Source organism: Aulostomus chinensis, chromosome 1 (assembly GCF_037954235.1).
Source record: "Aulostomus chinensis isolate RoL2024-O1b breed Wild chromosome 1, RoL_Achi_v1.0, whole genome shotgun sequence".
NCBI lineage: Eukaryota > Metazoa > Chordata > Actinopteri > Syngnathiformes > Aulostomidae > Aulostomus > Aulostomus chinensis.
Window position 1 is genome coordinate 63009825 of NC_141320.1, and position 22561 is coordinate 63032385.

At 42.6% G+C, this 22561-nt stretch overlaps 2 protein-coding genes across 7 annotated transcripts in view; both read left to right on the forward strand.

Moving 5' to 3' along the window:
• The first annotated feature begins 372 nt into the window (after positions 1-372).
• Positions 373-12239, forward strand: txndc16 (thioredoxin domain containing 16). 3 transcript variants are annotated; one of them, XM_086199424.1, is made up of 20 exons: positions 373-784; positions 1030-1194; positions 1612-1694; positions 1862-1935; positions 2119-2193; positions 3076-3197; positions 3355-3445; positions 3531-3699; positions 3803-3972; positions 4063-4123; positions 4234-4363; positions 4451-4597; positions 4700-4759; positions 4834-5038; positions 5949-6085; positions 6505-6589; positions 7640-7781; positions 8437-8624; positions 8718-8908; positions 10602-12239. In XM_086199424.1, exons 2-20 carry the CDS (start codon positions 1038-1040, stop codon positions 10820-10822), a joined length of 2508 nt encoding a protein of 835 aa, XP_086055550.1. In that variant the 5' UTR covers positions 373-784; positions 1030-1037; the 3' UTR covers positions 10823-12239. The 3 variants fall into 3 exon arrangements, with proteins under 3 accessions (XP_086055550.1, XP_086055560.1, XP_086055570.1); XM_086199434.1 differs by having other exon boundaries at positions 8718-8886; positions 10602-10795; XM_086199444.1 differs by lacking the exon at positions 1030-1194.
• A 339-nt stretch (positions 12240-12578) lies between these two features.
• nid2a (nidogen 2a (osteonidogen)) overlaps positions 12579-22561 on the forward strand; it is a 73815-nt gene continuing 63832 nt past the window's right edge. The window contains exons 1-2 of one of the 4 annotated variants that reach the window (XM_086199381.1): positions 12579-12946; positions 13984-14102. In XM_086199381.1, coding sequence (XP_086055507.1) covers positions 14078-14102 — 25 coding nt within the window. In that variant the 5' untranslated portion in view covers positions 12579-12946; positions 13984-14077. Of the gene's footprint in view, positions 12947-13983; positions 14103-14368; positions 14423-15749; positions 15807-22561 lie in introns of those variants that run through there. The other 3 variants (XM_086199390.1, XM_086199364.1, XM_086199400.1) reach the window with 3 other exon arrangements.

Here is a 22561-nt window from a genome sequence, read left to right on the forward strand (position 1 = left end):
TGTTTCGATTTGTGACGTATCGAGAATTTGTTGCGCTTCAAAAATAGACGTTTGGCTCCAACTTATGTCAAGGACACATAAAGCCCCTCCTAGGGAGGGGGCATGGCAAAATAAATACAACGAAGAAAACAAAATACCCATTATACCACGGTGTCCATAAAACGATAACCTATAATGTGAAACAAATGAATGAGTGATATTTTTTAAAAGCGTTTTCAGAAACATTTACCCTTTAAGGCAAAAGAGAAATCTCAATAACACTACTAAATTTTAAATCGTTTGGTCATTCAAAAATTTTCACGTTTATTTTGTCATTCAAATATATATTTGTAGCTATAGTCACATTTTTTTCCCCAAACTTTAACAGGAAGTTCAACTCATTGACGGTGCTTCACAGAAGCTGGAGCATTCGTCCTTGTACACACATTTTTAAATATTTCCCCATGCTGCTTTACTGATTAATAATAGTATTTCAAGCCTATCATATGTCTTGGCACCCCCCCCTCCCCCCATGTAGCTTCAAAATATTTATAACTTTAAGAAGCTGCTAGCTAGGATTGCTAATAAGCTAGCATTACATACACTCCTCCCAACACAAAGTGCCGTTTTAATTTTTTCCCCCACTTTTTGGGGGGGCATTTCCCCCTTTGAGAAGACGTTGATACATTAAAGTTGTACAAAAAAATGTACTTATATGAGTTCTCCGCGGTTTTAACTGCGGCCTCAAACGCTTGCGACACCTTGGAAGACCGAAGTTGAACATTACCTCGACTTTCTAAGCTAGGTATGCTAATGCTAAGCATGGTTTTTCTATTCATTCCTCAAGCTTTTAATTTCGTAACCTCTTGCATGAACGGACTCGCTCGATAGATGTGAAGCAGTACGTCCCGTCCAGTCTAATTCCCTAACTGTTTATGTCAGAGTGTCTTCATGTGTCCTGGAACTCTGTGCTACTGTTTTTAGCGCTCTTGCTGATTGTCTCCCAAATATTGCTAACACCAGTGTTTCCTGTGCTTTGCTAACATTTAGCTCCAGCCATGCAGTGGCTGTGCATTGCGGTGCTCCTGCTGTGGACCAGGGCAGGAGGATGCTCAGACAATTCAAATACGTCCGACCTCATTGAATACACAGCTTCGGACTTCCTCGACAAATTGCATTCTGGGAAAATTATGTTTCTCTATTTTGAGAATCAAGGTACACAGGTCAATGATTCAATATGTTCTGCATTTGCATTCAGACACTGTATTTCAGCAGCAATGTAATCCACCTGACAGGGCAATGACACACTCCAGTTGTTCTTTCCAGTTTAGACTGTGTTTTTAATCAATTTTCATGGTTATACAGTGATTTTCTAAACTGCCAAGTCGCCTCATGGTGACATGATGTCAAACCGGAGCAGAAAAATGTCCACGTTGATGTCATTAAAAGGAAAGATGCTACTTACCTGCTTTATTTGAAGTGTAGAATCAACTGAAGCAGCAACCACCAAACTTAAGAGCAACCTCTGAATGAAAAATAAACCACATTCATCAGATTTATCAGTGTTATCTCGTCTGATTGATGCCACAGCTCGCTCCCGCAGTATTCCTCTGTGTTCTTTTGTGTTGTCAGTTTCTCCCACCATCTCTCTATTTTTGGTGGAGTTGGAAAAGTCCGCTGAGGTTCTGCAGGACTATGGGATCCTGGTGGGCAAGGTAACTATCACATGATTATATGTTTTCCAAGAGTTTGTTGCAGTAAATCATAGCAAACGTGTGTGATGTTTGTGAAGATGTGATTTGATCGGATGAGGAGGAGGAGGAGGAGGAGGAGGAGGGTAGACAGGCGGTCCACTTCAGGACCTTTTGCTCTTTCTGTGCAGATCAACTGCAAAAAGGAGCTGGTTCCTTGGTACTGCTCCAAAGAACAAGCTCTCCATACAGCTTTTCTCTTCAGGTATGCGTCCACGTGACATGCTCTGTGAAAAAGTACTCAAAGGTTTTTTTTGTCTGTCACACACTACTCACATGAATGAGGAGTTCTAGTATTTGCCACAGCAGTAAATCCAGGTCAAACGAGTTGTGTTAGTAGTACTTTTGGTCGATATACAGTACCTAACTTCCTACCTCTCTCTGTCAGGGGCGGGAAGGAGTTCTTGAGTTTTGATTTGGACACTGTGTTTGATGTCAACTCCATCGTCTCTGAAGTCCTGTTGTAAGTAAGCCACACATCCTCAGGTAAAATACAGTTCTGGTTGTGGTACTGATAATAATTCATATTCTAGAAAGAGCTGGGTGGTATCTGATTTGTTTGCATCATTAAAACTTGAGCCAAAATTCCAGGGGGATATAAAAATCTCACCAGAGGGCTTTGATGAAGCAGCTAATTCTAAATCAGGAATTCATGTTGAGGCTGCTATACCGTTTCCTACCACTAGATGGCTGCAGCGCGCTGTAGCTGCTGAGCCGTGTATCACTGCAGGCGGCTCTGTTGAGCTGATTTTCACACAAGGACAGAATGTGTCACATGATTAAGTTTTATTCTCTGAACAACTTCAGAACAGAAGAGCAAACGTCAATCATTCGTTCAAATTCCCTCTGATGTTGCCACGTGACTGCAGTCGTGTTCTGTCTAAGGTCTGTTACTCTGTCCCCCATCTGAGTTGACACGTGACGCAGGATTGCTTCTAGATCACACTGGGCTGCAATCATGCAAAGGTCTTTGCACGGAACAGGACTTTTTTAACCCTCAATTTAGTCTGGTGGCTGTTTGGAACTCTTTGCTCTGAGAAAATAGGAAATATTTATTCACTGCTGGCAGTTTGATGTCATCTCATGTTGACTCCCAACATGTGAGAGCAATTTTTCTCATGTTGCACATTTCCCCATACTTTCAGCGCAAAAGCAGCGCAACATGAAAGTGAAACCATGTGTCACTTTGATCAGCAGGTTAACTCCTTGATGCTCTCCGTCTCTGTCTGGCAGTGTGTTGAGGAAAAAGACTTGAACGCATTCAGGCTCTGCTGCTTGTAACGTAATGTAATGACAAATCTGATGATGGTGAGATGAAATCAGCTGTTTTATTTTTCTGGCCCAGCGCCATCTTACGTGATGAGGTCAAGTACGTCCACTCGGACGCTGACCTCCTGGCCATGGAGAAGACTGCCAGAGGGAAGAAGGATATTGTTCTGGGTTACGTCAGCAGTCTGGGCACTCAAGGTATGGACAGCAAGGACAGAGCAGATTAGAGAGGCGAGAAATGTCTAGGAAAAAAGGATCAGGGATCATAACAGATGCATGTGTTTGATGGGGTGGTCCGACCTGGACTGTGTCAGGATTAAGACAGATTAATTGTGTGCTGATTACATGATTGCAGAGCACAGATCGATAATGGAGACCGCTTATGTGTACGGATCCAAATACCAGTTCATCCTTATAACTGGAGGCCCAGTCTTGAAGCACTTAGGGTAGGTTCTTCCTCCCCTCTCCTCTTCTCTGGCTCAGAACGCAGACACTCGACATGAATGTGCGCTCTCTCCATCCCTCTCCCAGTGCCAATGAATCCTTTCCCTCTTCACGGGTTTGGTTCCTCCACTGCCGGGTTCACGCAAGGTTCACGGCCTCGGTGAACTCTGAGCGCTGCCCTTTGACCCTCATGAGGAAACCTTTGTCCACCCTGAGCCTCCACACCTTCCTGCAGCTCATGGAGGCTCCGCTAGTGGTACACAACCACCACTGTGGTTCTGTTTGTCAGCAAATATCTCAAGTTTTATTGTCAAGTTTACTCTGAAATGTTTTTTTGTGATACAAAATATCTGCACCAGTCTCAAGTGAATGAAGACCCCGCTGCTGTCCAGACCCCCCAGTTCCCCTACCAGCAGACCCCCCAGGTCTTCCTCTTCTCTCGTCCTGTGACTGAGCAGCTGGACCTGGACACGGCCACCACTCTGGCCTGGAGACTGCGCGGCCTGGCTCTGCTGGTGCTGGTGCACAGGTACACACACTAAGGAGGGCAGCACAGCTTCCTTTCTGCTATACTCACAGTGAAACTCAGAAGGAGTGGTGTGTGTTTGTGTGTAAACAGAGAGAGTCCTGCAGTGAAAACCCCTGCTGAGTATAACGTGGCGTACAGGCTGCCAGAGAAGGTGTGATGCTGACATACTCTTATCTCTCAAAATCTGTTATTTTTATCTATTCCTGTGTGACTTTTGTGTGTGTGTGTGTGTGTGTTTGTGTGTGTGTGTGGTTCTTCTAGGGGCCCGAGGTGAAGTACTTAACTTTACACAATCCTGATGATGTCCTGGAGCTGTTCATACCTCAGGAGAAAGATGAGGAGGAGGAAGTGGTAGAGGAGGAAGAGGAGGATGAAGAGGATGTGTCTGATGGTATAGAACGAGTTAAAAAGAAGAAGATGGTGAAGATCAGATGATACAAAGGGAAACGTGTGTGTGTGTGTGTGTGTTCCCCTCCAGGTAAGTTGGAGGATGAAATTGCAGCGTTTGTGTATGAACACCGAGGCAACCCATTGGACATGGACTCAATCACCCAGCTCACCTCCGATGACTTCCATGCTGCAGTAGCAGAAAGCAGCCTGACTGTGGTGGTCTTCTACCTCAGATGTAAGAGTCTGGGAGTGTGCAACTCATCACAGCATCCCTAAAAACTCAGGAGAAGGAAACATAAATGAATGAAGTAACAGTAGTGTGTGTTGTCACCACCAGGGGATGCTGTTTCCATGGCTTTTCTCAGATCCTTCATTAAAGTTGCAGAGAGACTTGAAGGTAAACATGAGCTCACAGTGTCAGGTGATACGATGACGAGAACTTTAATCTGTTTTCTTCACTGATTGTTGAAGACGTCAAGGTCGACGATGTTCAGATGAGTGCGGTGGATTGTGGCGAGTGGACTGACCTCTGTGCTGCTCAGTCAGTCAGCACCCAACCGATCCCGTTCCAGCCAATCACATCCTTCCCCACTGTCTTGCTGCTCCGCCCCCAGGAACCAGCACAGAAGTACGGGGGGATGCTGGGTAGTGAGGCGCTGCATCGCTTTATTATGCTGTAAGACACAATACATAACTTGCTCATCAAATTTGAAAAAGACGAAGGCCCATATTCTCATGCACGGGGCATCAAACGGATTTTACAGGTTCTGTAATGTGATTGGCAGAAATCGCCAAAATAAAAGCTGAGATTTGGAGGTAAATACTGATGGATTCAGATTTATCAAGTTGTATGTTCATGGCTGCATCGCCCAACTTTATGGACATCAAATTGCTGGTCAATGACCACCATGTTGTTAATAGTCTGATGTGCTAAAATCTAGAGGTATGAGTTTTGCCAAAAAACATAAGACAAATGTCGGTGGGGGATGTTTTTCCTGGACGCTATTATAGGTGGACTTTCAGTAAAAGTACAACACAAGATGATTTTACTGAGGAACAAACATGAATAAAAAAGATAAAAGGACGCAAGATGAATTACATGCTTGCATTGCTGGTAAGATGCCGTCTGTTGTCATTGCCAAAATCAGTACAGGAAGCACAAAGTCCAGGAGAAACATCAATTCTTTGTTTAAAGACAAAAAAAAACTAACTCTGGCATCTTGAAGCTCGTCTGGACTAAGCCGATCAGTTTTTTCAAGAATAAATGTTAAGTCAGTACGGGAAACGTTGAGTCACTGCTAATGCGAATATGCAGTTTTACTCTTATTTGATTGCGTAATCCCCTGCAGACTTTGATCCATGCTGTTACTTTATTCTGTCTTGATTAAGTCCTGGGAAGTGTCACCTTCAAGTGTCTCCTCTGATCAGAGGAACAGCAGTCAGAACTCCCTCTTGGACCTGGTTCGCTGTTTGAGCTCTCACTTGACCTCCTGACATCCTTTACAGGCCGATGTGACCTCATCTCTCTTGTGTTCATGCAAGGCAAAGATGATTAAAAAGATTGTAATGTTTCATTCTCCATCCAGGAGCCGCCCAGCTTCCCCTACACCACTGTCCTCCCCAGGGGAAGTGACATCATTCCTGCAGGATGTGCCTCATCCTGAGCTAGCAGGCTACAAGCCTAACAGAGTGGTGGGACTGTTTGAGACGCGCACAGATGCAGGTAAGATGCGAGCAGTTGCGCATCCCTGCTAACGATGTCTGTACGTGAATGAGACATCCACGACAACACTTCAGTCGCTGGAATAAAAACTATTCATTTATTAAAGATGAAAGAGATAAAAACTAACAGTAGATATGATTTAAAAAAAACAGGTCTTATTTGTGACTAAAACATTGGCCTAAATATATCCAACATGGCTGTAAGTGCCGTGTTCTCATTGACATATAAACCTCCATGTTGCATGCAAAGGTATGTAGAAGCAATGCATGATGGGAAGTCTCAGTCACTCCAGAGATCCTCGGCCCAACGTTTTACCAGAGCAGAGTAAATGATTATGCACCACTGAAGACATTCCCAGTGCTCCAGTTGAGAGCTGAGCTCCAGAGAGGCAATCTTGTCTTGTCTCTTTGTCTCGCCAGGTCTGCCAGTGTTTACTGAAGCAGCGCGGTCATTACGAGGGGCGGTGCTGAGTGCTCTGCTCACCCATGGCCTGGCACAGAAATGGTAAGTCTCCTCTCAAGGTTGTCTCCAGGCCTCGCTTCTCAACAGCTCCCGAGTTTAAAACGGTTCGTCATGAACGTGTTTTGCCTCAAGGTGAATTTTCCTTTTTTTTTTTATTGTCCTTGTTTATTTCTAGAAAGTACCACTAGACCTTAAGGACAGCATGAGATGCTCCAGGTGGTTCTAGATTTCATTCATCAGCTTGAATGATCTCGTAAAATGCTAATCCTGAGCTAATCTAGTCAGCCAGTAATGTCGCAGACAGCAGTGGAGGGAAGATCAGATCAAGTCATGAATCAGTGTTCAGTGGTTGACTAACCTGATGACCACATTGAAACTTAGCTCACGTCTTTGTTCTTGTCCTGTAAAGATAGGTTAGGAGGGAAGACGCTCCTGTAATGACTGGGTGATGATCACATGACGTCACTGTCAATGAATCAACCTCCATTCATGCTCTATTATTAACTCGGAAACTTTATATTTACGACCCTGTGTGTTTTGATCCAGTGGCTTGTATAAAGATTAATCACTATATTTATGGGCCACATGGACATTTAAAGTAAACAATGTGAGGAAAATCCCTTCCAAATTGGAATGAAAACTGGGATATTGAAATAAACTATATAAAAGTGTTTATTGCAAACATGTAATGACCGAGAAATAAAAACCAAGAGAAATGTATGACAAACCAATTTACATATTTGAAAATGAATAATAATGATTCCATATATATGAACCTCTGCTTTCCCTTCATGATGGATGTATAGCCCTTCATATAGACATAAACACACAAATAGAATTGTTCTTTTTTCATATACGTATATCCATTGACCAGTTACTTTATGAAACATATTAATTATAGAAGAAATATTAATATATTACAAATGTATGTACTCAGATACGCCTATTACACATGATGATAAAATTTAATATTTTAGAGATATGAGATATTCCTGCATCTTAAGTTGCATTTATATATTAGATACATTTATACGTGTGTGTGTGTGTGTGTGTGTGTGTGTGTGTGTGTGCGCGTCCATGTTTCCTGTGCAGGGCAGCAGACCTGACCGTGGACCTTCCTGCTGTTCTGGTCTTCCCATCATGGAGGACACACACTCGTCCGTCTGTCATGTTTCTGTCATCGTCTGCTGAGGAGTTGATCTCTGATATTGACACAGCGCTGCTGCATCCGCTGGTAACTCCAACTGTCTGGCTGCTCCATCCCTTTGTTGTTGCGGCGTCTGAATACACTTATTTTCACCCGCATTTGTCCGAGTTGGAGGAATAACAACATGACAACCCTGAAGTTTCCCTCCCTGAATGATAGAAATGCCACAACATTAAAGAATTAAATAAATTAAATGAGAGCCAAGATGCAATTGTTCACAGTTCGTCAGGGATAAGTGGTTCCATGTGTGGATTCACACAGTTTCAACATTCCTCCCTCAATGCATCACAGCTCAGTTTACATTTACTCATGTAAACAGATGTATTGCAGATCTGGAGGCAGAATTCTTGAATGCAGATGTTGCTCCAGAAGATTCTTGTGTTGAAAAGATTTTGGTGGCTGTATTGTTTCTTCAGACTCAATGCCTCAGTGCAGCAGACGAGTATTACACAGTAAAGAAGTGACTGCAGGACTCGTGGTGACCACAGCTGTTCAGAGATTGAAAAATCATCTGTCCTGCTTGTGTAAACAAGACACTTCTTTTACCATTCTTACACCAAAATTAGCACGCAAGATTTTTAAAACTTATTCAACCAGGTAAAAACAAGAGGTAGTTGGCTGATGGCTTTACTTTTGTCATTCTCATTTTTGGTTATGCTTTTGTTTTGTTTTTTGTCTGCAGCCTGAGCTCACGGTGGAAAACCTGCCATCCTTCCTCTCCCTGGGTAAAGCCCTCCTCCTGCTCTTTGTAGGAGAAGAGGAGGATGAGATCGGGCGAAGGCAGAATAAGGCGCTGCTGGAGGAGATGAGAGGAGTGGTGGAGTTGGGAGGGGGGAGGATGGAGCGGTACTTGCCCTGCTGGATCCACCTGTGCGTACTGTCAATCAGTCCTTCACTGTCTTGTGTCAAAACTTCATCCTCCACTGATGAACGTAGAGACATATTTGTCTGTTTGTGTTGCAGTGGCCGTACTCCAGCTGGTATGGAGGTCCTGGGGTCCTACCTGGGCTCTATGCCCCCGCTTCCTGCTCTGGTTCTTACTCATTTACCCTCCGGAGGGGAAATCTATCAGTACCCACCCAACAACCCCATAGTGGCCCCATCAGTCCTGCAGTGGCTGCAGGAGGTTGAGGTAGGGAGAGAGTCTCCTGCAGGTAAGTGTATAGCTGAGAAAGTTTTTGATTTTGAACTTCAATATCATTTTGAGGAGCCAATATCCATGCAAATGTGGTCAAAGCTAATAAGAGCTCATAAAGAAGTCGGTCTCCTGGGCTCGTTTTGATGACCTGGCTCAGAGTCAAGCCCGTGAATCATCCTGGACGTTAACCAAGGACCTAAAGTACCTCAACCTATGAAGGGAAAAAGCAAGTAAAGTGATAAAGAAATTAAACAAAATAGATTGGCTGCTTTCAAAAGCAAATATTTAGTTAATATTTTCTGTAGGAGTGTTATCTATATGGTCGTAGCGATCCAGATAAACTTGTGTTAGTGTTGAACTCTCATCGTGTTTTCTTTATCGTCTCACTTTCACATGAGAGTTAAGATGCCATAAAGCACCATAAACTTGGTGTCTCACTAATGCAGCGTCTGCAGTCCTAGAAACCTCAAGAGGGCCATAAAGGATCCTCTATTACCTTGAGTCAGTCTCTGTCGTCACAGTTAAAAGCAGGAGGACTCCAGAAGATAGACTGATCCGAGATCTCTCTGCGTCATTTCCCTCCTCTGCTCGCTCTAATCGCTCTTAAATGGCTCATTTGCGTCTCGGCTCTATATTTGGACCCTTTTTATGCATTTGCATTTGCTGGTAGATTAAAGTCAGCCTGTGGAAGTTTTAATTTGATAATGAACAATCCAATTACATGTTGACATCTGGTATTGTGTTCCATCTGCATTCTGTAGACACTTCACTGTAACAAAGCCAGTCGAGGAGTGCAACATTCAAATCGGTCATGGCTTTTATTTTAGCGAGGTCACTGTGGAACTGTGGTGCTCGTCCTGTTCCAAACAACGGCACTCCATACTGATTGCTGTCATATGTGCAGTAATTAGGTGGCTCCCTGCAGCGAGGACTCTCTAACACTCCAATCAGTACATTCTCAAAACAGCATCCAGTGTGTGCAGCTACACAAACCTTTCATGCCCAATTAAGATGTCCAGCTTATCCAGGAACAGATTATTTCCAGTTTGATTCAGTTACGGCCGTTTAAACCTGAACTGTAAAGTTTTCTCTTGTTAAAGGCACAATTAGTCAAAATCGGAGCCTGATATTTTGGTACGTTTGTGGCATTTCTCTGCTTTGCCTGCTCGAGGAATGTGAAAGCTGCAAGTAGCTTAAGCAACTGCGTTTGTAATGAATGTTAAAGGGTCTTTAGATGAAGGTGCTGATTGTTGAAGTGAAATATTAACTGTTAACCCTTGACCTGTTGAAGCCTCTAGACTGATGCGATAAGTCGGTGGTCTCGCTGGGACTCGTCTGTATTTACCTGCACCAAATAGCTGTCGTGCATTAGCGCCACTCAGCCCATTCCATCCATTCTCTCCGGACAAACACCTGCCAGCAGCTCCAGCTGCAGAGTGGCCTCCATCCATTCTTGCAGCATTGCTTCCATGAAGTGAACTTCTCAGCCTTTTTTATTCATCAAGACATAAAACGATGGTAACAACAAAGCAGAGGCTGTCAAATAGATCCCTTGACTCTCTGGATTACTTCCGTTTGCCTGGACTGTAGCTGCCAGTTATTGCGTTCCATCACTCATTATTTAATCTCATCACCATTTTTGTCATTTAATTTCATAAATTTCGAAATTGAATGAGTGACTAACTGGAGCTGTGCGTCTCTGTCTGCAGGGATGCTGGGGGAGGATAACTGGCCTCCTGTCGCCCACTTCTATGACTTCCTGAAAATCATGGATGAGGAGGACCCCGGCTACGCCCGCCAGCGAGCGTCTCGAGCAGGAGGGGAGGAGGTAGATGAGGCCCAGGTGGACGATGAAGAAGACGAGCTGTTAGGAAAGGCTGCAGACTCTCCAACACCTGATCCACACGCCAACCTGCACTCAGAGCTTTGACACAACACCACTACCCGGCGGCCGAACATTTTATCAACTGATCACCATCAGCTTCTATTTTTATTAGTCTTGGACTGAATTTTTTTTTATATTGGACTGCATAACCAAAGGATTATTGGAAGTGTTACTCCGCTTTTAATTTTATTTCAATTTACCAAAAAAACAAACAAAAAACACACACACAAGGGAAAGACCACTGACTGTGAGGTTTTTATACTGATATACTGTATCTATTTTTTGTCAGGTGTAAAATGGCATTTCCTTTTTTTCTACTGCTGTTAATCTTGAAACTTAACTCTGGCGTTATTGTCTGCAGTAAGCATGTGTTCCTCTGGCCTTCAGTTCCATTTGTCTTTTATTTTCTTTTGCTGTAGCTCAGCACATTAGTACTACACAGGTTGCAGTAGATATACAGTTTTACCTTCACCGAGGACTTCACCTTTTCATCGCCGTTTATTTGTCTGCCAACAAGAAATTCTGTCTGTTCATGACCTGGCGGAGGGTCCAAGGAAGAACAAACTACTTCCTGGAGGGAGGGCAGGTTCAGAATTTATTTATTTATTTCCACTTTCATAATCATTAGGAAACTCTTTTATTCTTAGCTTTTCAATAATCTCACGTTATACCTTATACAAAGATAACTAGATTGCGTTCTTATGAATGCACATTTATGAAAACTAATATATACTCAAGGGGACAGTGTGAAGTTATCATCAACAAAGCTCCATCACCTTTATCTTAGATTGCAAGGATGTAGTGTTCTGACAGATCTGCCAACTGGGACATGGTTTGGGTATAAACTGCTCTCATGTTTTGTTCATTAATCTGAAGAAGTATTTTTGTAACAGCAGATAAACCAATCTTGCATCGTGTAGCCAAGCTAATGTTTCTGGGTTTGAAAATGTTGATTCTCCATCATCAGAAGCATATTGTAGTGCCACTAAGTCCTGCCAACATCCTAAGCCCTCATTATATCTTCTGAATACATCTTCAGCTGTTTCTGCATATTCCTAGAATGCTAACTTTCATACTTTTTCCAATTTTACCACATTTGCCAAACATCCTCTGGCAATTCACACCATGTGTGGAAATGGCAGCGACTTTTGTGGGAGGGTGACTTGGAAATTATGGTGATGATGTTGTTATTTTTCCCATAAATCCACCTCCTATCCTGTACCGTAATAACAGTGGCATCACGAGTTGTCATTTTTCCTGGCAGAATGCAAGAGGCTGGTTTGCTGGACGGGTCTGCTTTAATTAGTTTGGTGGTTTCAAATGTGGTATCTAGGGCCTTGGGTTATTTGAAGCTATTAGTGTGTCATTTTAAAAGGGAACATCCATCTTTAACCAGGCTCTGAGGTGTATTGTATTGTTGTTGGAAATAAATGAGAATATTTATCGTTCCTAATAAAGTTTTTTATGTCACTGTAAACACAGAGTCTTCTAGCTCTAGTCGATTAAATGCTCTTGGGTCACACAACTGCAGGAAATAGTTTAAATATGGAGTTAAAAAGTCAACATTCATCTACTAATTAACCTGTTATATAGAGAATGTACAAAAGACACATGTTGACATGAGGACATTGCAGTGATTTCAGGAATCAAAACAAGCCCTAAACTAAAACAAAACCTAGATCAAAAAATATCTGTGAGAGTCTTAACAGTTAGACTTTACCGTTTATTTTTTCGGAACTGTATTTTGAGCCTCCTGGTGAAACAGCGCCCCCACAGTTGCATGTAAGTACCTGCAGGTCCTTGTGGTAAAACGGGGTATTGCACCTTAACCTGAATATGACGAGGAGAAAACGGAGGTATTTGCTTGAATTCCTTAGTGGGTAAAGTATTAAATTAGTGAGGTCGCTTTAATGTCGTCACTAAACTCCCAAAATACTAAATTGAATTGTGAAACATGCCAGCTTCTATAAAACCACGAGAGGCCAGCGGTATTTTCATGAAGTCTTTTTTTTAAGGTTTTTGTTATTTCAAGACTTCGGTTAGCTTGTTAGCTAATTAGCTAGCTGTTAGCAGCCGCGAAGAGTCGAGGACGACTGTGAGCTAACAAAATGAGAGTTAACTTGGACATTTTACTAAAAGAGGGAACAACGGACTTGGCCGTCAAATAAAGTAAGTTATTCTGTGTGTGTTCGTCCCAACGATAATCGATTAATGGCTGTCATTACCGGAAATACGTAACGGTGGAGAAATAAATGGCGTACTCACTTCCGTTTTTCTGGTGGACACTTCTAATGTTTTTAATTCCTCTTGGTGGATGTTTTTTCGGTTAAGTCAGTGCTACAGTGATAGATTGTGTCATTTATTTGTATTTTAAATGAGTTTTGTGCGGGAAAGTTGTTGAAATAAAAAGTAAATGCTGTCTGACTCATGAGTTCCGTGTGTCCGTTAACGTCCATCATTGTCAGAGCTGAAGTAAACAATGGGATAGAGATGGTTGAAAAAAAAAGGAACAAGGTCAGGCATATTGGTGTGTTCATAGGCTGACATCTGGCTTTCATTGCAGATGTTTGGGTTTTAGCTGTTTTTCCAGGGGAGCTATGTGATTAGAGCAGGATTGAACCATTATGTCTTTATTATATTATGGAATGATATAGAAATCTTCTCTTTCTAGAGTTTATCAGCCCTTGACGTGTGCCAGCCGTCTATTGTATGGCAGCAGCACTGTTGGCTTTACCAAGTAGAATAACTGCTGTCGCTGACTTTACACTGTAAGGTCTGTTGGCAGCTATTTCTGGCAAGCTGACCCCCACCAGAGGAGCAGGGAAGAGACACAAACTGACTTTAATTCAAATTGGCTGGATAGATGGTCCTGTCAACGCTAAAACTGAGTCGGAAACCTAAACCTGACTCAGTTTATGAAGCAGTAAACCCTTCACATATGTCTTGATTGGACTGGAGACCAGTTATAACAGATTTTTACATCCTGGTATGTGCGTGTGTGAAGTAATTTCTAGTCTGTATTATATCGATATTATCACCAAAAATGATCAAATTAAAAATATTATTGTAGAACTATTCATCCAAGATTTAAATCAATAACTTTTGTTCAAGATGTTTTTTGCAACTCTGAATTAACTATTTCTGTTCCAGAATTTTCAAGAATGTCTTTGTGTGTACTTATTTTTTGTATGTTATGTATGTTGCAGGATATACCAATAAGCATCTTTATACCCGTTGATCCAGGGGTCCCTCTGGCATACAAAATAATTGCTTCTGGCTGAGTCAGCATAATGAGTCAGGATGGAAACGAGCCTGCGTGGATCTGGTATGGATCCACCCCACACCTCTATGTCATGAGTGAATTAGCTTGTACGCAGATGCTAATGATATTTGAGTGTTATTTGATTTGGCTCTGGGGCTGCTGTCACTGATAACCTTTTACAGGCAGCTTGATATTTGTTGATTCATCAGTTATGCTTTTCGAGATGACATCGATAGCGGTAGCTCCTTCTTCCTGTTGCAAACACTCACATTAACATTCACATCGCTGAGTTGCAGAACACCAACCATAATGACTGCAATGGAGTCACATCCAAATGAGCTGGAAACAGCACACGTGGAGGAGGAGATTGCAATCACATCATGGTATAATAACACACAGATGCTGGGGTGTAAGATGTGATGACGATAACATATTAATGTATTGACTTGCAGGTTGTGTCTGGTTTTGTTTTGACGGTAAGTTAAACTTTGAAGAGTGTTTGTGTGTCAGATGAAGAAAGTCTTACCTGTGCTCACTCATGCAGTCAAGGTTGCACACACACGGCTGATCCCGTATCTCTCATGAGCTTAATGAGTGTACATTGTCGGTGATGTGTGTGTGTGTGTGTGTGTGTGTGTGTGTGTGTGTGTGTGTGTGTGTGTGTGTGTGTGAGACACAGACAAATGACCCCAGCCATCTGGGAGCAGGGTCACAGAGATATGAGACATGAGATTGTGTAGGGAATACTTTTGGAACACGTAGTTTGTGTGTTTGTGAACTTGTGGGAATAACTGGAACATGTAGAAATTCTCAAATTCCCAAATTCTCACAGACACACACGTACACACACAAAGAATCTCACGGGCCACTTAAATATTTTTTGGCTCCATTTCTCAAAATATTTACCACACAAGTAACACAGGGTATTAGTATAGCTTATCTTCTAAATTCTGAGATAAATAACTAGTTGTTATTGTGTTTATCCTTCTGTTAACCTTTCCATTCAGCCAGATGCTCTCTGATAAAGTGGATCAAACCTCTGTAAATGTTAAAAACATGTGCTGCTCACTGTGGAACAAGTGAGCTGATGTGAAGATATCACCAGCTGGTTTTCCACTGATATTTATTTGGACTCTTGGTAAATGTACTTATCAGGAACCGAGAGAAACGACTGTGAGTGTTAGAGCTTCATTTTTTATTGTATTTTTATCAGCACCAGAAGTCCCTGCTCATATTTGGCCAACTGCTATATATGCTTATGTAACCCACGGAACTTGCTCTGGCATGGGGGAAAATGAAACTCGGGATATAACCCATGATGGTGCAGGAATATGGTTTTTGTCATCCTGGGCCACAATCAAATTATTCAGTGTCTGTTGCAGCTATGAAGATGTATCCTGTTTTGGTGTTTTATTTATTTTACTTGGGCTTTCAAGACTGTATGCTGATGAGACTTTTTATATCAGTATTTATATTGTCACCAAAAAATACCACAAAATATGTCAATATACAGCAGTATAGCCATATCACTTGCCTCTGGTGTGGAGATAGTTTTATTACACGATGTGTGTTGACTATATAAAGTCATTAGGGGGAGCTAAAAATACTATTATTTTATTACTATGAGGCAGTGCACCCAAACTACATAAACTTAAGTCTGTCTGGTGGTGTGATGAGGAGGAATACACTCAAGAACTCAAAACCACACGTGACTGTCAAACTGAGAAGTGCTCTTTTGAAATATTTGAGATTGGAAATCATGAAAAGGTGAGAGTGGACATGGTCAGAAGTGTGTGTGTGTGTGTGTGTATGTGTGTGTGTGTGTGCGTGTGTGTGTGCGTGCGCGCGTGCGTGCCAGACAGAGAGAGAGAGGTCTAAGAGGCTTTTATTGGGTTTGTTATACAATTCTGGGAAGACAAACACAATAGCCCGTCATGGAGGAGTAGATGTCAGGAAATTTGGTGGTTTTGTTTGTGTGAGAGACAAGAGAGAGAGTGAGAATGCTATACAGCTCTGGATGAGGCCCCTTTTCCAGGATTGGTTGCATTTTTTCTTCCAGAATTAGTTCAAAAACAATCGTGCAGGAGCCAGTTTAAACACGACAAATGTGACGCTCCCATTCTTTAGCTCATTGTGTTTCAGGCAGATCAGCGATGATGCCATGAAATACGGTCTCACTAGAAATTGTGAAGGGGACAAATGCTTGTCTTGTCTCTTGTTGTTGACCACAATACCAAGAATCCCCCCCCCCCCCCCCCACACACACACACACCTCCCATATCTTGGCAGCTACAATCTACACCTTTTATCACCTATTGCTTTGGGTGAACAAAAGCAGGGTGTCCAGTACCAGAGGAAGATCGAGTCTGACTGACAGAGGCTCTTTGTTAATGCTCAGAGATGTTCTGTCACTGCTGCAGCCAAATACAAAATGAGTTTCCTTCTTCTGGCTGGCTTGACAAGGAAAATTAGCTCCAGTATTGCCTTAAGCCTGTTAGATGTCATCAGTCCTGTCAAAGCATAAAATCAGCCAAGATTTCCTAAATTGGTAATTTGGGTGCATTTAGTCTCAAGGTCAATTTTAAATGGATGTCAGGGCGATGGCGTGAGGCTGGTACTGTTTTCCTGCAGAAGCAGCAGCAGGGCGGAGCTTGAGGGCTCTGCAGACGACTCCAGCATGTCAGGGAGAGAGAAGGGACAAGATGGGACATGAGTCAGAGAGAAGTGCTCCAAAAGAGAAAAGTAGACAGAGAAAACAGCACATTGATGGAGAGGTCATTGTGGAGCAGACGTGCCAGTGATATGTTTGTGTCTGTGGTGTAGAGGCCTCGGCGGGGTCAACCCTCACTCATAGTAAAGGTGTGTGTGGGAGCACGGCGTTCGCCTCACCTCTGCTCAGCATTTCTCAGCTCATTGTTTTGTTTCACTGCCCACAACTTTTACTGTCCTCTTTGGTTCTCACCACTGTCATCAGAGGAGCGTTGAGCTCCTATCGCGTTTGATTTACCCCACTTTTTTCCCAGGAAGCTGTCTGGGTTGCCATCATTTTTCCAGTGAAGGAAGCTGTTGTGGTTTTAGTTAAAATTTTAAAGTACTCCTCAAGCCAAACAGAAGGTACTCCTGTGGAAAAAACTACATTATTAGTCAGAGTATCTTCATATCCCTACAGAGAGGATCCAGATAAACATAGAATCTGACGATGGAAGTGTCTGTTAACTGTATCTGCATTCAATGGAGAATTCTTTAGTTCTTGTGTGAGCAGAAACAGTCAGAAAGCAAATACCACATCTTGTCAGTCCATCATTTTCTGTCAGCTCTCCACATTTGGCTGGTCAGTTCTTTAGAAGCATCTCCTCATGGCATCTCCTCATACTGTATGTCGTGAGAATGGCAGACTGTCATCACAGTTCCTTTAGGACCCTCCTTTCATCTCAGGTCTCTTTTTATTGTTCCTCTGTAAAAGGCTTGCATGGTTTCAAGAATGGCTTTTACTGTCTGTGCGAAGAGTTTGAAGAGATGGAAACGGTGATCTGCTAAGCTGCTGTAAATCTCTGTTCTAACGTCTCGAAAGCGGAGAGGTGACCCCTTTAAATGGAGAGATGCACAGAGGTCGGTAAACACCAGTCGTTGGTGCTTTCTTCTTTTGATTTGATTTAGATTTGGGAGTTTTAAATCTATATCCGTTTGTGTGCAGGAGTTGAGACACACATCAGGGGCAGTGTAAACAAGTGTAAGTGATATTTTTTCCGTCTGTGTAGTCGATGTGTCAAGGCCCTACGTAGGTTCAGTGTTTACGGATTCCAACTGCTGTCCCCCGTGACGAGTCTGAGGAGAGGAGAAGGAGGCAGACTAAGACCGAGATCAACTGTGTTCCTCCTAAACAAGCTAAAGGTCACAGTAATGTGGTGGATGTGATCGGATAATTCTGGTTTATTTGTTTTTCAATTTCTGCGTGACTGATGTTCCTCCCTCATCTCCAATAACAGTAAACGGATGATGACCGATTAAGATCTCTCCTACTTGGAGCTTTCCAACTTTAGCATGAATTCAAAAGCACATGTTTTTTTTGGAAACTAATTGAAAAGCGTGGGGGGGAGTCAGAAAGAGGAAGAACAGAGGTCAGCATTCCTGTTCATCTTGGGAGAGTCAGACACACACTGCAGACAGGACAGGGGCATCGCTGAGCAGCAGCAGCAGCAGCACAGGGTGACCCGCTCAGAACAAGAGCCAGTCAACTGTACCAGAGGTCAGTTTGCTGCTCGCCGTCTTCCTGGCTGCTCAGGTTGAGGAGCTGCATGTTCCGCTACCAAACTGCTAGAGTTGCTCGCCACTGTCCTGTCTTGTCAACATGTTGCATTGTGGGATGCTTCTATTAGTCTAGTGTCCTCCAGGGAGCTGTATGCTTCCCACATATCTTCTGTTACTTATTAAGGCTTCAGAGGTGTTACAAATCTGACTGTTTAGGCATACTAGATAGCAGGTTAGTACGAGTTTCTGATTGAAATTCCTACTGTGTATCAGTGGTATCCACTTTGTCATCACTATACCAGTCAGAGTGTATTGACGTGGTACAAGTCATGCATTTGGTGCCTGTTGCATGTACAATAATTGTAAAATAGGCCATTTAAGTGAGAGTAAATTAAAGCAATAAAGAACAAGAATAAAAAATGGATTAAGAGATGAAATAAGACATTTTAATTGCAGGTAAAAGTACTTGTGCCAGGCTGAAAAGTGTGTTTCAAATTTTCCACACTCTCTCAGGTCATCTAGCAGTATCCCTGATTCTTAATGGATGCTGAGACGGACTGTGCCCTGCTACTCTTGACAGTCTGGAGATTTTCTGCTTTTTCTGTGAAATTCCAATGATGAAAACATCATTAAGTTCCTCTAATAGCAGGTCAGACCTGGCCCTGAGGCTGCTCTCCATCCAGCCCGGGCCTCCAGTAGTCCGGTGTCAGTACTGGTGCGACCGGTGAGTTTATTAGACTCTCCGTCTGCCAGCACATGCAGAGGAACTTTCCACCTCGATGGACCCAAAACCACTGCAGCAAACTGGCTCTTAATCTTCACCAATGATTAAGGAAGTCTGATGGTGTTACGACTAAGTCACTGACATCATCACACTTGGTGTTGATTTATAGTAAGGTGTGAAGGGTTCATGATGTTGTTTCTCTGACAAGCTGCAGCAGTGCCACGCTCTGCCGTGATGATCTGGCATGCTAAGAATGCAGCTAACAGAAGCGGTGAAATTATGCGTCTTTGCTGTGTTTTTGTTGTCCAGTGTGAGTGGGCCAGGCTGAGCTATGGAAGCATACAGCTTTATATATCTGCTGTGAACACTGTGTAGGCACAGTTCTGTTGTCTAGAGCTGTTCAAGGGGTGACTCTGCAGGGTTTCAGACATCTGGCTCCAGATGTTTGTAGTAAAGTGGGAGTACCGTGCTACACCAATGAAGAATATTAATTATCATCATTAGTCACTGAGGCCGGGGGCTCGTCAGAATCTTTCATCCTCTTCCAAACCAAATTTTACAGGCAAATGATTCAATTTGTCAAAACAAAGCTGTTGTGATTGACTTGGGATACCTGTCTCAGGTCTGAGCTCCTCCAGATATTTTGTTAAAATTTCATCACTTCCAGCCTGACAGTTTTTAGCTTTTATAGGAAAAGGCTCAGAAGATTTACTTCACAACGGCATTTGTGACACACAGATTATGTTGTTTGAGAGTGAATGGGCATTCTATTGAGGTCATGAAGTTCACCCTGCGTTCCCTTGTGATGACATCACCGGGTTTTTTACTAGAATCCAATCCCAAGGTGCCCTTTGTTCGACCTTCACATCCTTTTATAGGAGAAGGGGAACATCTCATGGGAAATGAAGTTTTCTTTTTGTTTTTTTTATTCTGATGACTTATTCAAACCAAATGTTTGGGAATTTAAGAACACCGACGAATATAAAACTATATTTTGATCAGAGGAAGTGAATGAGGTGCCCATGATTGTACAAGCGGAGAATTGTTTTAGTCTGAAAAGTTCCTTTATACCTATGACCATGGCTGCCACTGAAACAAATGACTTGTCATTATTGTTTATGAGAATTGGAAATACACAAGTGCTTTTTTTAAATTATGGCCCAGTACATTTCTATAGACATTATTTACTTATATTGTATGTTTTATTTCCAAAGTTCACATTTTATTTCTGTTGAGGGGATGAATTTTATGGAAGAGGTGGATTGAGAAATTGAAATGTATCGTAGACAGTGTATAAAAAAATCACTCCAAACACAAACCTATTGTCTGCTGTTTGTTGTGACGTGTTTATCGTCTGTATTAAAGTCCATGTCTCACAGACAGACAGAGAGAAACCTTCCTCTTCAGGAAACAGATATGTTTCCGGCTTAAAGAATACTTTTGAGGCTATTCACTTAAAATCTGTTTTTCCCCAAGCAGCAGCATTACACCAAGAAAATGCATTATCAAAGAGGTTGAATTTGGTTTATTAATGAGGATCTCTCTTGCATTACTGTAATGTACCTAATGTAGACGCACACGCACACACAAACACACTTTTAATAACATCTGCTGCCGTTAAGAGGTTTTTGCTGGATCAATATGGAGAAAAGTTCTGCATATTTTCATTTTGTGTGAATGCTTTTAGGCACGAAATGAGTCATTACAGTGCTGTGTGTTTGTGTGTGTTAATTCTCAGCTCTAGGTAGATATTCCCTATATGAACCTCCAGTAGAGAAAACATCCTCCTCCATGTGCCTCCCTTTGTCTTCTCATGTACAACCTGGTAAACATCCTCCTGTCTCTGTTCCCAAGGAATGTTCTGCAACGTTTATGTTCTCAAGTGCGTGCGTGTGTGTGTATGGATGCCTGCCACCCATGATAAACCTGGACAGCTGTCTCTTGTCAAAACTGTGATTGTGATTGTGTGTGTGTGTGTGTGTGTGTGTGTGTGTGTGTGTGTGTGTGTGTGTGTGTGTGTGTGTGTGTGTGTGTGTGGTCACTGGTGCTTTATTGAAGGCAGAGTTCTCATCTCTCATGTGATTTGTGCCTTTTTGTTCTACCTCACACAATTGAGACTGTGTTGCATGATGTCCGTGTGTGTGTGTGTGTGTGTGTATGCATGTGTGTGTGTGAGTGTGCTGGATTATTGAAGGATTGGATATTTTCTTCCACCAGTAATATTGAATGTGTAACAGAATCCCGACCTGTATATATGTATGCATATCATCACAGATGCGTTCTTCACCATCTGGGAGGGTTTATAGCAAACATATCAATTCCACAGAATAGCTGTGTCATCACATGTGACACAACCATCCACTGGAAAGGCCATTTCATTGAGCTGGAGTTCCACTGATGTCACTTGAGCAGGTCTTTAGTCAGAGTGAGAAGTCAAACCGCAAGTGTGTATCACAATATCGGTTATTTTTGTCATGTATGAGAAATACCGTCAAGGTGGTCTGGGAGTTAGATCAATACCAGAGTTGTCAATCATTGACAAAGTGTGCGGCAAAGATTGCTCTGCATCGTAACAACAGTGTTGGAACGACAAACTAAATAGAGCAAAACAGGTGCATCTGATGCACGGATTGCACAGCAGCAAATTATGGAGGTGGTCAGGCTTTACCAGCTACTGAACAGGGCCTGCACAGGTCACCGCCATGCATTAAACATTCAACCGAGGATGACCAGCGAATGATGAATGGAGGTGTGAGGAAAGACGTGGAGATACGAGCTGCTTTCTCCACTCTGGTCTGAGTGCTATTCAGGAATGAAGTGGGAATATGAATCTGTGTGTGTGTGCATGCGCGTGCATGTGTTCGTGTGTGTGTGTGTGTGTCTTATTGGTTGATCAGCCGGGTAACTTACTCCTATGACCACAGGTTCAGGCTCTCTGTGTCCTTGGGAAAGTACTGCATGGAATCATTCCACACACGACAGAGCTGGTCGCAGTACACCAGTGAAGACAAATCACATGAATGTGGCAGTTGTGTAGTGATCTCAAATACACACACAGGTTGTGTTTGGAGCCCTGACTGAATAATTGATGTTTTTTGACCTAGTTTGTTGGATGGCTTGTCGGGATGATTTATTTGTTGTGTCTCAGTGTTGGGAATCTCTAGTAGCCTTTCGAGCTGGCTCAGTTTTTTTATAGCACCATCTGAATATCCTTCCCAACTTGAGTTACTTCATGGAAGCTATGGTAGGTCACAGCTGTTAGTAGAGTGATAGTAGTAGTAGTAGTAGTAGTCATAGTTGTGGTCGTAGTAGTATTGCTGCTGGTAGGCATGGGGCATGACAACATGGGTTTGAAGAATTCAGATGCAGCTACATTTCAGGAGCTGCTGATATCTGCCTGCACTAAAAATCATGTCTTTCAATATTTATGGATATCAGGAGGTTGTAGGAACAGGAAGTTTGCATGGACAACGATCAGAGGAAGGTAGAGGTCAATTACGTGTGGGGGGGGGGGGGCAGAGGAAGAGGGGAGGCAGAGGAAATAGATTGA

Coding starts and splice junctions, on each gene's coding strand:
- txndc16 (XM_086199424.1), top strand. CDS start 1,038: ATGCAGTGGCTGTGCATTGCGGTGCTCCTGCTGTGGACCAGGGCAGGA. Junction 2,194..3,075: donor ATCGTCTCTGAAGTCCTGTT/GTAAGTAAGCCA, acceptor TTTCTGGCCCAG/CGCCATCTTACGTGATGAGG. Junction 4,124..4,233: donor CGTACAGGCTGCCAGAGAAG/GTGTGATGCTGA, acceptor TGGTTCTTCTAG/GGGCCCGAGGTGAAGTACTT.